The 16,145-nt window shown below is 45.7% G+C and overlaps 1 protein-coding gene across 1 annotated transcript; it reads right to left on the bottom strand.

The window, feature by feature from the left end:
* Positions 1-14,736: 14,736 nt before the first annotated feature.
* On the bottom strand, positions 14,737-15,746 carry LOC123172970 (dehydrin Rab15-like). Its single transcript, XM_044589846.1, has 2 exons — positions 15,479-15,746; positions 14,737-15,335 (listed from the first exon to the last, which is right to left on the bottom strand). Exons 1-2 carry the CDS (start codon positions 15,668-15,670, stop codon positions 15,078-15,080), a joined length of 450 nt encoding a protein of 149 aa, XP_044445781.1. The 5' UTR covers positions 15,671-15,746; the 3' UTR covers positions 14,737-15,077.
* Between the last annotated feature and the right edge of the window lie 399 nt (positions 15,747-16,145).

Raw genomic sequence — 16,145 nt, forward strand, 5'->3', positions numbered from 1 at the left:
TCATAGATCGCACCATAACCAATAGGGTGCGACTACGATGCTCGGACACACCATTACGCTATGGTGTTCCAGGTGGCGTCAACTGTGAAACAATTCCACCTTGTCTTTAGTGATTGCCAAACTCACAACTCAGATACTTTTCCCTTGATCAGATCGCAGGAACTTGATCTTCTTGTTATGATGATTCTCAACTTCACTCTGAAATTGCTTGAACTTTTCAAACGTTTCAGACTTATGCTTCATTAAGTAAATATACCCATATCTACTCAATTCATTGGTGAAGGTGAGAAAATAACGATATCCACCGCACGCGTCAACACTCATCGGATCGCACACATCAGCAAGTATGATTTCCAACAAGTCACTTGCCCGTTCCATTGTTACAGAAAACGGGGTTTTAGTCATCTTGCCCATGAGGCATGGCTCGCATGTGTCAAGTGATTCAAAATCAAGTGACTCCAAAACTCCATCGGCATGGAGGTTCTTCATGCGCTTTACACCAATATGACCTTAAGCAGCAGTGCCATAAAACTGGTACTATCATTATCAACTCTACATCTTTTGGCATCAATGTTATGAACATGTGTATCACCACGATCGAGATTCAATAAACCATTCACATGGGGTGCATGACCATAGAAGGTGTTATTCATGTAAACAGAATAACCATTATTCTCTAACTTAAATGGATAACCGCATTGCAATAAACATGATCTAATCATGTTCATGCTCAACGCAGACACCAATGCAAACAACATTTATCTAGGTTCAACACTAATCTCGAAGGTAGAGGGAGCGTGCGATGGTGATCACATCAACCTTGGAAACACTTCCAACACGCATCGTCACCTCGCCCCTAGCTAGTCTCTGTTTATTCCGTAGCTTTTGTTTCGAGTTACCAATCTTAGCAACTGAACCGGTATCTAATACCCATCAATAACACATATATCAAATATACTTTTGTTGAAGTTGCCAGCCTTCTTATCTACCAAGTATTTGAGGCAGTTCCGCTACCAGTGACAGTTCCCCTAATAGAAGCACTTCGTCTCGGGTTTGTGTTCTTGGGTTTCTTCATTGGAGCGGCAACTGGCTTGCCATTCATGAAGTTTCCCTAGTTGCCCTTTCCCTTCTTTGAAACTAGTGGTCTTATTAACCATCAACACTTGATGCTCCTTCTTCATTTCTACTTCCGCGGCCTACCGCGAACTGCTCCGGGATCATCTCCATCCCCTGCATGTTATAGTTCATCACGAAGTTCTAGTAGCTTGGTGATAGCGGCTGGAGAACTTTGTCAATCAATCTCTTATCTGGAAGATTAACTCCCACTTGATTCAAGCGATTGAAGTACCTAGACATTCTGAGCACATGCTCACTGGCTGAGCTAATCTTGTAGGCAAAGATCTTGTCAGAGGTCTCAAACCTCTCAACATGGGCATGAGCCTGAAATACCAATTCCAGCTCTTGGAATATCTCATATGTTCCATGGCGTTCAAAACGCTTTTGGAGCCCCGACTCTAAGCCGTAAAGGATGGCGCACTAAACTATCAAGTAGTCATCAGAATGTGTCTGCCAGATGTTCACAACATCCACAGACGACGCTAGAGGGGTTGGCACACCGAGCGGTGCATCAAGGACAGAAGCCTTCTGTGTAGCAGTGAGGAAAATCCTCAGACTACGGCCCTAGTCCGCACAATTGCTCACAATAACTTTGAACTTAGTCTTTCTCTAGGAACGTATTAAAACAGGGAGCTTAAGCACGAGCTATTGATCTGCAACTTAATTTGCAAAGACAATTTAGACTATGTTCATGACAATGAGTTCAATTAATCAAATTATTTAAAGAACTCCCACTTAGATAGACATCCCTCTAGTCATCTAAGTGATACATGATCCGAATCGACTAGGCCATGTCCGATCATCACGTGAGACGGACTAGTCATCAACGGTGAACATCTCCATGTTGATCGCATCTACTATACGACTCATGTTCGACCTTTCGATCTCTTGTGTTCCGAGGCCATGTCTGTACATGCTAGGCTCGTCAAGTCAACCTAAGTGTTTCGCATGTGTTCCGAGGCCATGTCTGTACATGCTAGGCTCGTCAACACCCGTTGTATGCGAACGTTAGAATCTATCACACCCGATCATCACGTGGTGCTTCGAAACAACGAACCTTCGCAACGGTGCACAGTTAGGGGGAACACATTTCTTGAAATTTTAGTGAGGGATCATCTTATTTATGCTACCGTTGTTCTAAGCAAATAAGATGTAAACATGACAGACATCACATGCAAATCATAAAGTGACATGATATGGCCAATATCATCTTGCGCCTTTTGATCTCCATCTTCGAGGCACGGCATGATCACCTTCGTCACCGGCATGACACCATGATCTCCATCATCATGATCTCCATTATCGTGTCTTCATGAAGTTGTCTCGCCAACTATTACTTCTACTACTATGGCTAACGGTTAGCAATAAAGTAAAGTAATTACATGGTGTTTTCATTGACACTCAGGTCACACAATAAATTAAGACAACTCCTATGGCTCCTGCCGGTTGTCATACTCATCGACATGCAAGTCGTGGTTCCTATTACAAGAACATGATCAATCTCATACATCACATATATCATTCATCACATCCTTTTGGCCATATCACATCACATAGCATACCCTGCAAAAACAAGTTAGACGTCCTCTAATTGTTGTTGCATGTTTTACGTGGCTGCTATGGGTTTCTAGCAAGAACGTTTCTTACCTACGCAAAAGCCACGACGGTGATATGCCAATTGCTATTTACCCTTCATAAGGACCCTTTTCATCGAATCCGATCCGACTAAAGTGGGAGAGACAGACACCCGCTAGCCACCTTATGCATCAAGTGCATGTTAGTCGGTGGAACCTGTCTCACGTAAGAGTAAGTGTAAGGTCGGTCCGGGCCGCTTCATCCCACAATGCCGCCGAATGAAGATAAGACTAGTAACGGTAAGCAAATTGAACAAATCGTCGCCCACAACTACTTTGTGTTCTACTCGTGCATAGAATCTACGCATAAACCTGGCTCATGATGCCACTGTTGGAGATCGTTGCAGAAATTAATTTTTTTTCTACGCATCACCAAAAACAATCTATGGAGTCTTCTAGCAACGAGAGGGAAAATAGTGCATCTACATACCCTTGTAGATCGTGCGCGGAAGCGTTCAAGAGAACGGGGTTGATGGAGTCGTACTCGTCGTGATCCAAATCACCGATGATCCTAGCGCCGAACAGACGGCACCTCCGCGTTCAACACACGTACGGAGCGGGGACGTCTCCTCCTTCTTGATCCAGCAAGGGGGGAGGAGAAGTTGATGGAGATCCAGCAGCACGACGGCGTGGTGGTGGAAGTAGCGGGATCCCGGCAGGGCTTCGCCAAGTGCAAGCAGGGAGGAAGAGGTGTCACGGGAGGGAGGGAGGCGCCAGGGCTTGGGGTGCTGCTCCCATGCGCCTCCCCACTATATATAGGGGTGGAGGGGGCTGGTTTCTTGCCCTCCAAGTCCATTGGAGCATTGGCAAAGGTGGGGGGAAAGAAATCCCATCATTTCCCTTCCCCACCGATTGTTATCCCTCTTTTTTAGGGATCTTGATCTTATCCCTTCGGGATATGATCTTATTCCTTCTAAGGTGGGATCTTGGTGCGCCTTGACCAGGGGTGTGGGGCCTTGCCCCCACTACCCACGTTCATGTGGGTCCCCCCATGCAGGTGGGCCCCACTTGGAACCTTCTAGAACCTTCCCGGTACAATACCGAAAAATCCCGAACATTTTCCGGTGGCCAAAATAGGACTTCCCATATATAAATCTTTACCTCCGGACCATTCCGGAACTCCTCGTGACGTCCAGGATCTCATCCGGGACTCCGAACAACCTTCGGTAACCACATACTATTTCCCATAACAACTCTAGCGTCACCGAACCTTAAGCGTGTAGACCCTACGGGTTCCGGAACCATGTAGACATGACCGAGACGTTCTCCGGCCAATAACAAACAACGTGATCTGGATACCCATGTTGGCTCCCACATGTTCCACAATGATCTCATCGGATGAACCATGATGTCGGAGATTCAATCAATCCCGTATACAATTCCCTTTGTCAATCGGTACGTTACTTGCCCGAGATTCGATCGTCGGTATCCCAATACCTTGTTCAATCTCGTTACCGGCAAGTCACTTTACTCGTACCGTAATGCATGATCCCGTGACCAAACACTTGGTCACATTGAGCTCATTATGATGATGCATTACCGAGTGGGCCCAGAGATACCTCTCCGTCATACGGAGTGACAAATCCCAGTCTCGATTCGTGCCAACCCAACAGACACTTTCGGAGATACCCGTAGTGCACCTTTATAGCCACCCAGTTACGTTGTGACGTTTGGCACACCCAAAGCACTCCTATGGTATCCGGGAGTTCCACAATCTCATGGTCTAAGGAAATGATACTTGACATTTGGAAAAGCTCTAGCAAACGAACTACACGATCTTGTGCTATGCTTAGGATTGGGTCTTGTCCATCACATCATTCTCCTAATAATGTGATCCCGTTATCAATGACATCCAATGTCCATAGTTAGGAAACCATGACTATCTGTTGATCAACGAGCTAATCAACTAGAGGCTCACTAGGGACATGTTGTGGTCTATGTATTCACAAATGTATTACGATTTCCGGATAACACAATTATAGCATGAACAATAGACAATTATCATGAACAAGGAAATATAATAATAACCATTTTATTATTGCCTCTAGGACATATTTCCAACAAATACATGTGTGAATACATAGACCACAACATGTCCCTAGTAAGCCTCTAGTTGACTAGCTCGTTGATCAATAGATGGTCATGGTTTCCTGGCCATGGACATTGGATGTCGTTGATAACGGGATCACATCATTGGGAGAATGATGTGATGGACAAGACCCAATCCTAAGCATAGCACAAGATCATGTAGTTCGTTTGCTAGAGCTTTTCTAATGTCAAGTATCATCTCCTTAGACCAAGAGATTGTGCAACTCCCGGATACCATAGGAGTGCTTTGGGTGTATCAAGCGTCACAACGTAACTGGGTGGCTATAAAGGTGCACTACAGGTATCTCCGAAAGTGTCTGTTGGGTTGGCACGAATCAAGACTGGGATTTGTCACTCCGTATGACGGAGAGGTATCTCTGGGCCCACTCGGTAATGCATCATCATAATGAGCTCAATGTGACTAAGGAGTTAGCCACGGGATCATGCGTTACGGAACGAGTAAAGAGACTTGCCGGTAACGAGATTGGACGAGGTATGGGAATACGGACGATCGAATCTCGGGCAAGTAACATACCGATAGACAAAGGGAATTCAATACGGGATTGATTGAATCACAAACATCGTGGTTCATCCGATGAGATCATCGTGGAACATGTGGGAGCCAACATGGGTATCCAGATCCCGCTGTTTGTTATTGGCCGGAGAACGTCTCGGTCATGTCTACATGGTTCCGGAACCCGTAGGGTCTACACGCTTAAGGTTCGGTGACGCTAGAGTTGTTATGGGAAATAGTATGTGGTTACCGAAGGTTGTTCGGAGTCCCGGATGAGATCCCGGACGTCACGAGGAGTTCCGGAATGGTCCGGAGGTAAAGATTTATATATGGGAAGTCCTATTTTGGCCACCGGAAAATGTTCGGGATTTTTCGGTATTGTACCGGGAAGGTTCTAGAAGGTTCCAAGTGGGGCCCACCTGCATGGGGGGACCCACATGAACGTGGGTAGTGGGGGCAAGGCCCCACACCCCTGGTCAAGGCGCACCAAGATCCCACCTTAGAAGGAATAAGATCATATCCCGAAGGGATAAGATCAAGATCCCTAAAAAAGAGGGATAACAATCGGTGGGGAAGGGAAATGATGGGATTTCTTTCCCCCCACCTTTGCCAACGCTCCAATGGACTTGGAGGGCAAGAAACCAGCCCCCTCCACCCCTATATATAATGGGGAGGCGCATGGGAGCAGCACCCCAAGCCCCTGGCGCCTCCCTCTCCCTCCCGTGACACCTCTCCCTCTCGCTGAGCTTGGCGAAGCCCTGCCGAGATCCCCACTGCTTCCACCACCACGCCGTCGTGCTGCTGGATCTCCATCAACCTCTCCCTCCCCTTGCTGGATCAAGAAGGAGGAGACGTCTTCCCGAACCGTACGTGTGTTGAACGCGGAGGTGCCGTCCGTTCGGCGCTCGGTCATCGGTGATTTGGATCACGACGAGTACGACTCCATCAACCCCGTTCACTTGAACGCTTCCGCTCGCGATCTATAAGGGTATGTAGATGCACTATTTTCCCTCTCGTTGCTAGAAGACTCCATAGATTGTTCTTGGTGATGCGTAGAAATTTTTTAATTTCTGCAACGATCACCAACAGTGGCATCATGAGCTAGGTCTATGCGTAGTTTCTATGCACGAGTAGAACACAAACTTTTTGTGGGCGTAGATGTTGTCAATTTCTTGCCACTACTAGTCTTATCTTGTTTCGGCGGCATCGTGGGATGAAGCGGCCCGGACCGACCTTACACGTACGCTTACGTGAGACAGGCTCCACCGACTGACATGCACTAGTTGCATAAGGTGGCTAGCGGGTGTCTGTCTCTCCCACTTTAGTCGGATCGGGTTCGGTGAAAAGGGTCCTTATGAAGGGTAAATAGAAGTTGGCATATCACGTTGTGGTTTACGTAGGTAAGAAACGTTCTTGCTAGAAACCTATAGAAGCCACGTAAAAACATGCAACAACAATTAGAGGATGTCTAACGTGTTTTTGCAGCATATGCCTTGTGATGTGATATGGCCAAAAGGATGTGATGAATGAAATATATGTGATGTATGAGATTGATCATGTTCTTGTAATGGGAATCACGACTTGCATGTCGATGAGTATGACAACCGCCAGGAGCCATAGGAGTTGTCTTTATTTTTTGTATGACCTGCGTGTCATTGAATAACGCCATGTAAATTACTTTACTTTATTGCTAAACACGTTAGCCATAGAAGTAGATGTAATCTTTGGCGTGACAACTTCATGAAGACACGATGATGGAGATCATGGTGTCATGCCGGTGACGAAGATGATCATGGCGCCCCGAAGATGGAGATCAAAGGAGCAATATGATACTGGCCATATCATGTCACTATTTGATTGCATGTGATGTTTATCATGTTTTACATCTTATTTGCTTAGAACGATGGTAGCTTAAATAAGATGATCCCTCGCAATAATTTCAAGAAAGTGTTCCCCCTAACTTTGCACCGTTGCGAAGGTTCGTTGTTTCGAAGCACCACGTGATGATCGGGTGTGATAGATTCTAACGTTCGAATACAACGGGTGTAAGCCAGATTTACACACGCAATACACTTAGGTTGACTTGACGAGCCTAGCATGTACAGACATGGCCTCGGAACACGGAAGACCGAAAGGTCGAGCATGAGTCGTATAGAAGATACGATCAACATGAAGATGTTCACCGATGTTGACTAGCCCGTCTCACGTGATGATCGGACATGGCCTAGTTGACTCGGATCATGTTTCACTTAGATGACTAGAGGGATGTCTATCTGAGTGGGAGTTCATTGAATAATTTGATTAGATGAACTTAATTATCATGAACTTAGTCTAAAATCTTTACAATATGTCTTGTAGATCAAATGGCCCACGCTAATGTTGCCCTCCACTTCAACGCGTTCCTAGAGAAAACCAAGCTGAAAGATGATGGCAGCAACTATACGGACTGGGTCCGGAACATGAGGATCATCCTCATAGCTGCCAAGAAAGATTATGTCCTAGAAGCACCGCTAGGTGACGCACCCATCCCAAAGAACCAAGACGTTATGAACGCTTGGCAGCAGCGTGCTGGTGATTACTCCCTCGTTCAGTGTGGCATGCTTTACAGCTTAGAACCGGGGCTCCAAAAGCGTTTTGAGCAACACGGAGCATATGAGATGTTCGAAGAGCTGAAAATGGTTTTCCAAGCTCATGCCCGGGTCGAGAGATATGAAGTCTCCGACAAGTTCTTCAGTTGTAAGATGGAGGAAAATAGTTCTGTCAGTGAGCACATACTCAAAATGTCTGGGTTACACAACCGCTTGACTCAGCTGGGAGTTAATCTCCCGGATGACGCGGTCATTGACAGAATCCTTCAGTCGCTTCCACCAAGCTACAAGAGCTTTGTGATGAACTTCAATATGCAGGGGATGGAAAAGACCATTCCTGAGGTATATTCAATGCTGAAATCAGCGGAGGTGGAGATCAAAAAGGAACATCAAGTGTTGATGCTGAATAAAACCACTAAGTTCAAGAAAGGCAAGGGTAAGAATAACTTCAAGAAGGACGGCAAGGGAGTTGCCGCGCCCGGTAAGCCAGTTGCCGGGAAGAAGCCAAATAATGGACCCAAGCCTGAGACTGAGTGCTTTTATTGCAAGGGAATTGGTCACTGGAAGCGGAACTGCCCCAAGTACTTGGCGGACAAGAAGGCCGGCAACACCAAAGGTATATGTGATATACATGTTATTGATGTGTACCTTACCAGCACTCGTAGTAGCTCCTGGGTATTTGATACCGGTGCGGTTGCTCATATTTGTAACTCAAAGCAGGAGCTGCAGAATAAACGGAGACTGGCAAAGGACGAGGTGACGATGCGCGTCGGGAATGGTTCCAAGGTCGATGTGATCGCCGTCGGCACGCTACCTCTACATTTACCTATAGGATTAGTTTTAAACCTCAATAATTGTTATTTAGTGCCAGCTTTGAGCATGAACATTGTATCAGGATCTCGTTTAATTCGAGATGGCTACTCATTTAAATCCGAGAATAATGGTTGTTCTATTTATATGAGAGATATGTTTTATGGTCATGCCCCGCTGGTTAATGGTTTATTCTTAATGAATCTCGAACGTAGTGTTACACATATTCATAGTGTGAATACCAAAAGATGTAAGGTTGATAATGATAGTCCCACATACTTGTGGCACTGCCGTCTTGGTCACATTGGTGTCAAACGCATGAAGAAGCTCCATGCAGATGGACTTTTGGAGTCTCTTGATTACGAATCATTTGACACATGCGAACCATGCCTCATGGGTAAGATGACCAAGACTCCGTTCTCCGGAACAATGGAGCGAGCAACCAACTTATTGGGAATCATACATACTGATGTGTGCGGTCTAATGAGTGTTGAGGCTCGCGGTGGCTATCGTTATGTTCTCACTCTCACTGATGACTTGAGTAGATATGGGTATGTCTACCTAATGAAACACAAGTCTGAGACCTTTGAAAAGTTCAAGGAATTTCAGAGTGAGGTTGAGAATCAACGTGACAGAAAAATTAAGTTCTTACGATCAGATCGTGGAGGGGAATATTTGAGTCACGAATTTGGCACACACTTAAGGAAATGTGGAATAGTTTCACAACTCACGCCGCCTGGAACACCTCAGCGAAATGGTGTGTCCGAACGTCGTAATCGCACTCTATTGGATATGGTGCGATCTATGATGTCTCTTACCGATCTACCGCTCTCATTTTGGGGCTATGCTTTAGAGACTGCCGCATTCACTTTAAATAGGGCTCCATCGAAATCCGTTGAGACGACACCGTATGAATTATGGTTTGGGAAGAAACCTAAGCTGTCGTTTCTAAAAGTTTGGGGATGCGATGCTTATGTCAAGAAACTTCAACCTGAAAAGCTCGAACCCAAGTCGAAAAAATGCGTCTTCATAGGATACCCTAAGGAAACCATTGGGTATACCTTCTACCTCAGATCCGAAGGCAAGATCTTTGTTGCCAAGAACGGGTCCTTTCTGGAGAAAGAGTTTCTCTCGAAAGAAGTAAGTGGGAGGAAAGTGGAACTTGAAGAAGTACTACCTCTTGAACTGGAAAGTAGCGCAGCTCAGGAAGATGTTCCTGTGGTGCCTGCACCGACTAGAGAGGAAGTTAATGATGATGATGATCAAGGTACTTCGGATCAAGCTCCTACTGAACTTTGTAGGTCCACAAGGACACGTTCCGCGCCAGAGTGGTACGGCAACCCTGTCTTGGAAATCATGTTGTTAGACAACGGTGAACCTTCGAACTATGAAGAAGCAATGGCGGGCCCAGATTTTGACAAATGGCTTGAAGCCATGCAATCCGAGATAGGATCCATGTATGAAAACAAAGTGTGGACTTTGACAGACTTGCCCGATGATCGGCGAGCGATAGAAAACAAATGGATCTTTAAGAAGAAGACAGACGCGGATGGTAATGTTACCATCTATAAACCTTGACTTGTCGCTAAGGGTTATCGACAAGTTCAAGGGGTTGACTACGATGAGACTTTCTCACCCGTAGCGAAGCTGAAGTCCGTCCGAATCATGTTAGCAATTGCCGCATACTATTATTATGAGATATGGCAAATGGACGTCAAAACGGCATTCCTTAACGGCTTTCTTAAGGAAGAATTGTATATGATGCAGCCGGAAGGTTTTGTCGATCCTAAGAATGCTAACAAGGTATGCAAGCTCCAGCACTCCATCTATGGGCTGGTGCAAGCATCTCGGAGTTGGAACATTCGATTTGATGAGATGATCAAAGCGTTTGGGTTTACACAGACTTATGGAGAAGCCTGTGTTTACAAGAAAGTGAGTGGGAGCTCTGTAGCATTTCTCATATTATATGTGGATGACATACTGTTGATGGGAAATGATATAGAATTCTTGGGAAGCATAAAGGCCTACTTGAACAAGTGTTTTTCAATGAAGGACCTTGGAGAAGCTGCTTATATATTAGGCATCAAGACCTATAGAGATAGATCAATACGCCTCATTGGTCTTTCACAAAGTACGTACCTTGACAAGATATTGAAGAAGTTCAATATGGATCAGTTCAAGAAGGGGTTCTTGCCTGTATTGCAAGGTGTGCAATTGAGCACAGCTCAATGCCCGACCACGGCAGAAGATAGAGAAAAGATGAGTGTCGTCCCCTATGCCTCGACCATAGGGTCTATTATGTATGCCATGCTGTGTACCAGACCTGATGTAAACCTTGCCGTAAGTTTGGTAGGAAGGTACCAAAGTAATCCCGGCATGGAACACTAGACAGCGGTCAAGAATATCCTGAAGTACCTGAAGAGGACTAAGGATATGTTTCTCGTTTATGGAGGTGACGAAGAGCTCGTCGTAAAGGGTTACGTCGATGCTAGTTTCGACACAGATCTGTATGACTCTAAGTCACAAACCGGATACGTGTATATTTTGAATGGCGGGGCAGTAAGCTGGTGCAGTTGCAAGCAAAGCGTTGTGGCAGGATCTACATGTGAAGCGGAATACATGGCGGCCTCAGAGGCAGCACAAGAAGCAATCTGAGTGAAGGAGTTCATTACCGACCTAGGAGTTATTCCCAATGCGTCGGGCCCGATGACTCTCTTCTGTGACAACACTGGAGCTATTGCCCTTGCCAAGGAGCCCAGGTTTCACAGGAAGACCAGGCATATCAAGCGTCGCTTCAACTCCATTCGTGAAAATGTTCAAAATGGAGACATAGATATTTGTAAAGTACATACGGACCTGAATGTAGCAGATCCGTTGACTAAACCTCTCCCTAGGGCAAAACATGATCAACACCAGAACTCTATGGGTGTTCGATTCATCACAATGTAACTAGATTATTGACTCCAGTGCAAGTGGGAGACTGTTGGAAATATGCCCTAGAGGCAATAATAAAATGGTTATTATTATATTTCCTTGTTCATGATAATTGTCTATTGTTCATGCTATAATTGTGTTATCCGGAAATCGTAATACATGTGTGAATACATAGACCACAACATGTCCCTAGTGAGCCTCTAGTTGATTAGCTCGTTGATCAACAGATAGTCATGGTTTCCTGACTATGGACATTGGATGTCATTGATAACGGGATCACATCATTAGGAGAATGATGTGATGGACAAGACCCAATCCTAAGCATAGCACAAGATCGTGTAGTTCGTTTGCTAGAGCTTTTCCAAATGTCAAGTATCATTTCCTTAGACCATGAGATTGTGTAACTCCCGGATACCATAGGAGTGCTTTGGGTGTGCCAAACGTCACAACGTAACTGGGTGCCTATAAAGGTGCACTACGGGTATCTCCGAAAGTGTCTGTTGGGTTGGCACGAATCGAGACTGGGATTTGTCACTCCGTATGACGGAGAGGTATCTCTGGGCCCACTCGGTAATGCATCATCATAATCAGCTCAATGTGACCAAGTGTTTTGTCGCGGGATCATGCATTACGGTACGAGTAAAGTGACTTGCCGGTAATGAGATTGAACAAGGTATTGGGATACCGACGATCGAATCTCGGGCAAGTAACGTACCGATTGACAAAGGGAATTGTATACGGGATTGATTGAATCCTCGACATCGTGGTTCATCCGATGAGATCATCGTGGAACATGTGGGAGCCAACATGGGTATCCAGATCCCGCTGTTGGTTATTGACCGGAGAGTCGTCTCGGTCATGTCTGCATGTCTCCCGAACCCGTAGGGTCTACACACTTAAGGTTCGGTGACGCTAGAGTTGTAGAGATATTAGTATGCTGTTAACCGAAAGTTGTTCGGAGTCCCGGATGAGATCTCGGACGTCACGAGTAGTTCCGGAATGGTCCGGAGGTAAAGATTTATATATGGGAAGTCCTATTTTGGCCACCGGAAAATGTTCGGGATTTTTTGGTATTGTACCGAGAAGGTTCTAGAAGGTTCCGAAGTGGGGCCACCTGCATGGGGGGACCCACATGAACGTGGGTAGTGGGGGCAAGGCCCCACACCCCTGGTCAAGGCGCACCAAGATCCCACCTTAGAAGGAATAAGATCATATCCCGAAGGGATAAGATCAAGATCCCTAAAAAAGGGATAACAATCGGTGGGGAAGGGAAATGATGGGATTTCTTTCCCCCACCTTTGCCAACGCCCCAATGGACTTGAAGGGCAAGAAACCAGTCCCCTCCACCCCTATATATAGTGGGGAGGCGCATGGGAGCAGCACCCCAAGCCCTGGCGCCTCCCTCTCCCTCCCGTGACACCTCTCCCTCTCGCTGAGCTTGGCGAAGCCCTGCCGAGATCCCCGCTGCTTCCACCACCACGCCGTCGTGCTGCTGGATCTCCATCAACCTCTCCCTGCCCTTGCTGGATCAAGAAGGAGGAGACGTCTTCCCCAACCGTATGTGTGTTGAACGCGGAGGTGCCGTCTGTTCGGCGCTCGGTCATCGGTGATTTGGATCACGACGAGTACGACTCCATCAACCCCGTTCACTTGAACGCTTCCGCTCGCGATCTACAAGGGTATGTAGATGCACTCTTTTCCCTCTCGTTGCTAGAAGACTCCATAGATTGTTCTTGGTGATGCGTAGAAATTTTTTAATTTCTGCAACGATCACCAACAGTATTACGGTTTCCGGTCAATACAATTATAGAATGAACAATAGACAATTATCATGAACAAGGAAATATAATAATAACCATTTTATTATTGCCTTTAGGGCATATTTCCAACAGAAAAGACAGACCATAAAACACGGATGCCTACATGGCCGGCCAAAGAATTAGACTAGGTTAAAAATGTTGTCAGCTTTTAAAACGTATAAAGCGCAACACAGACCTTTGACAAATTGTATACACTTTTGTATGTATGGTGTTTCGCCCGCCAAATGTATGATTATTTTATTTGCAAATTCTGTCAATTTATCAATCAACATGAACATTTTCTTATCTCCTCACCATTTCTTGAATTATTCAACAAATTTGTAGTTTCAAATTGTGTAGGAGTATTTTACAAACTTGAGCACTTTTTTAGAAGTTATTAAGAAATTCTCAACAATTAATGTTGAACACAAATTCCAAACAACATACTTTTTAGAAACAGTTAACAACTTTTTTGACACACAAACATTTCTTAAAGTTATAAACAAAAAATAAGAAACATGCATTTTTTTTGAAATTCTAGTACATTTTCAAAATTGTAAAGAATATTTGAAACAAGTTTTTGGTTGGTATTCCAAACAATATTTGAAATTTTCGAACAGGTTTCAAAAAAAATAATACAGTTCAAAAATGAGAAGATAAATTATAACGGAAAAGCAAAAAAAACGAGATATAGTAAAAAAACGCTTAGGCCTTGGCTCAACCAGGCGACCGCACCGCTCCTGTCGGGCGCTTGTTGGGCCGTCCCAAGCGTTTGCAGATTTGAAAAATATTTATCACTTTTTAGAAATGTTCACGAATTTAAATAAAAGTCATGGGATTTATAAATTATTTTGCAAAAATTGGAAAGAGTTCGTATATATATATATTAAAAAATTCATTTATTTGAAAACAAAGTTCACAGAAGGAGAAGTTCACGATATAAAAACTAATTCGTGAATTAAAAAAGGAAATAAAATAAATAATAAAAGAAAGAGAAAAAACAGAAGAAAAAGTGGACAAACAAAACAGGCTCGCATTGGTTAATGGTATATATTGGAAGAAGAAAAGGAAAGGCAACACAATAAGAATGTAGTCCAGGTGACAGAATAAGAAAGTAGGCCAATTGATCCCATGTGTTGGTTTTCATCCTCATCCTCCCCTTTGTTATGAAAGGGTATGGACAAATGTTTTTAGGAGGTGTACTAAGCAGAAATGTTAGTTAAAATATATTAAAACATAATATAGAAATTAGGTTTTAATGGAAATCGTCATGCTTGTTCAAATTTCATTAAAATATATGTAGACATTTAAGGTACACGGTGGTTGAATGACCAGGCCCCGTCGGTTGAACGACTAGCTCGGCTCCTGTACCACTGTGCACGGACAGATAATACATCTACGGACAGATAATACATCCGTTTTAGAAGTCCGCCGTGGGGAAAAAAAAGACACACGGCGCACGCTAGAACGGCATACGGACGTTATCACGGGCATCTTATTTATTCAGCTCGAGTTGCTCAATTTGTTTTTATTCAGCTCGAGCCTTAGCTCAAAAGGACTAGTAGGCAGCGGACAGCCAGCCGGGGCCGGCAGCTCAGTGCTGTCCGGGCAGCTTCTCCTTGATCTTGTCCACGAGTCCCTTCTTCTCGCCGGCGCCGGCGCCGGCCATTCCTGCGTGCCCATGCTGGCCGTAGTCTCCGCCGGCCCCAGTTCCCGCGGCCGTGTGCTGCCCATAAGCCCCGCCAGCTCCAGTTCCCGCGGCCATGTGCTGCTGGTTGTCTTTGTGGCCACCCGGGAGCTTCTCCTTGACGCCCTTCTTCCTCCTCCCGCCCATGCCGTCGTCCTCAGAAGACTGCAAACACGGTACACACAACAGCGACGGAAATCAGCAGCTTACAAAACGTACAGGCCGCAGATGCGCATATGCCTGAAACATACTCCTGCTAAAAAATAAAATGTTTTCTGAAATGGAACACGCAGAAATCGAAACCGCACCGAGCTGGAGCTGGAGCTGCCGGAGCGGTGCAGTATCCCGCCGGTCTTGTGCTCCTCCCTGCCGTGCTGGAGCTGCCCGCCGGCGCCCGTGAACGCGCCGGCGGCGGAGGGTGCCACAGGGTTGCCGTGCCCGGCCACGGGGTCGCCGTACTCGTCGACGGCGTGACCGTGCTGCCCCTGGTACTCCTCCATCTTTGTTACTACTACCGTTGTTGGACTTGCTGCTGTATCTATCCCCTGAACCGGTCCCAAAATGGACTCAAAGCCTAGTTTTGTAGCGCTACACGGTGGGTGTTTATACTGCGGCGCGAGCCAGACCCACGGCAGCGAGGTGCGTGCGCAACCCATACGTGGTGGGTTGGGACTTGGGAGGTGGACGTGGCTAGCTGTCCTCGGCGGCAGACCGGCAAGTGCGTGTATGCGCCGTGGCGCCCGGAGCGCGGCAGGTGCGCCTTGGGTTGTTCTGGAGGCCGGTGACTCGACAGATCGGCTCGTTCTGGTGTTCTTCTCTTCTTCTGATGACAAACGACGGTGCGTTTCGTTGGAGTAAATTGCACAGTACCACAATTGGGGCATTGGAAACAGATTGGTACCAAGTTTGGTAATTTTTACGTGTCAGTACCAAGTCTCGGGCTAGACGTTACAAAAAGGTCTAAATCGCGTATAA

Source organism: Triticum aestivum, unplaced genomic scaffold (genome assembly GCF_018294505.1).
Source record: "Triticum aestivum cultivar Chinese Spring unplaced genomic scaffold, IWGSC CS RefSeq v2.1 scaffold27977, whole genome shotgun sequence".
NCBI lineage: Eukaryota > Viridiplantae > Streptophyta > Magnoliopsida > Poales > Poaceae > Triticum > Triticum aestivum.

Bases quoted from the DNA above. Each gene is read 5' to 3' on its own strand.
- LOC123172970 (XM_044589846.1), bottom strand. From the start codon at position 15,670: ATGGAGGAGTACCAGGGGCAGCACGGTCACGCCGTCGACGAGTACGGC. The intron at 15,336-15,478 runs GTGCGGTTTCGA...CCGTGTTTGCAG, and splicing joins GCAGCTCCAGCTCCAGCTCG to TCTTCTGAGGACGACGGCAT.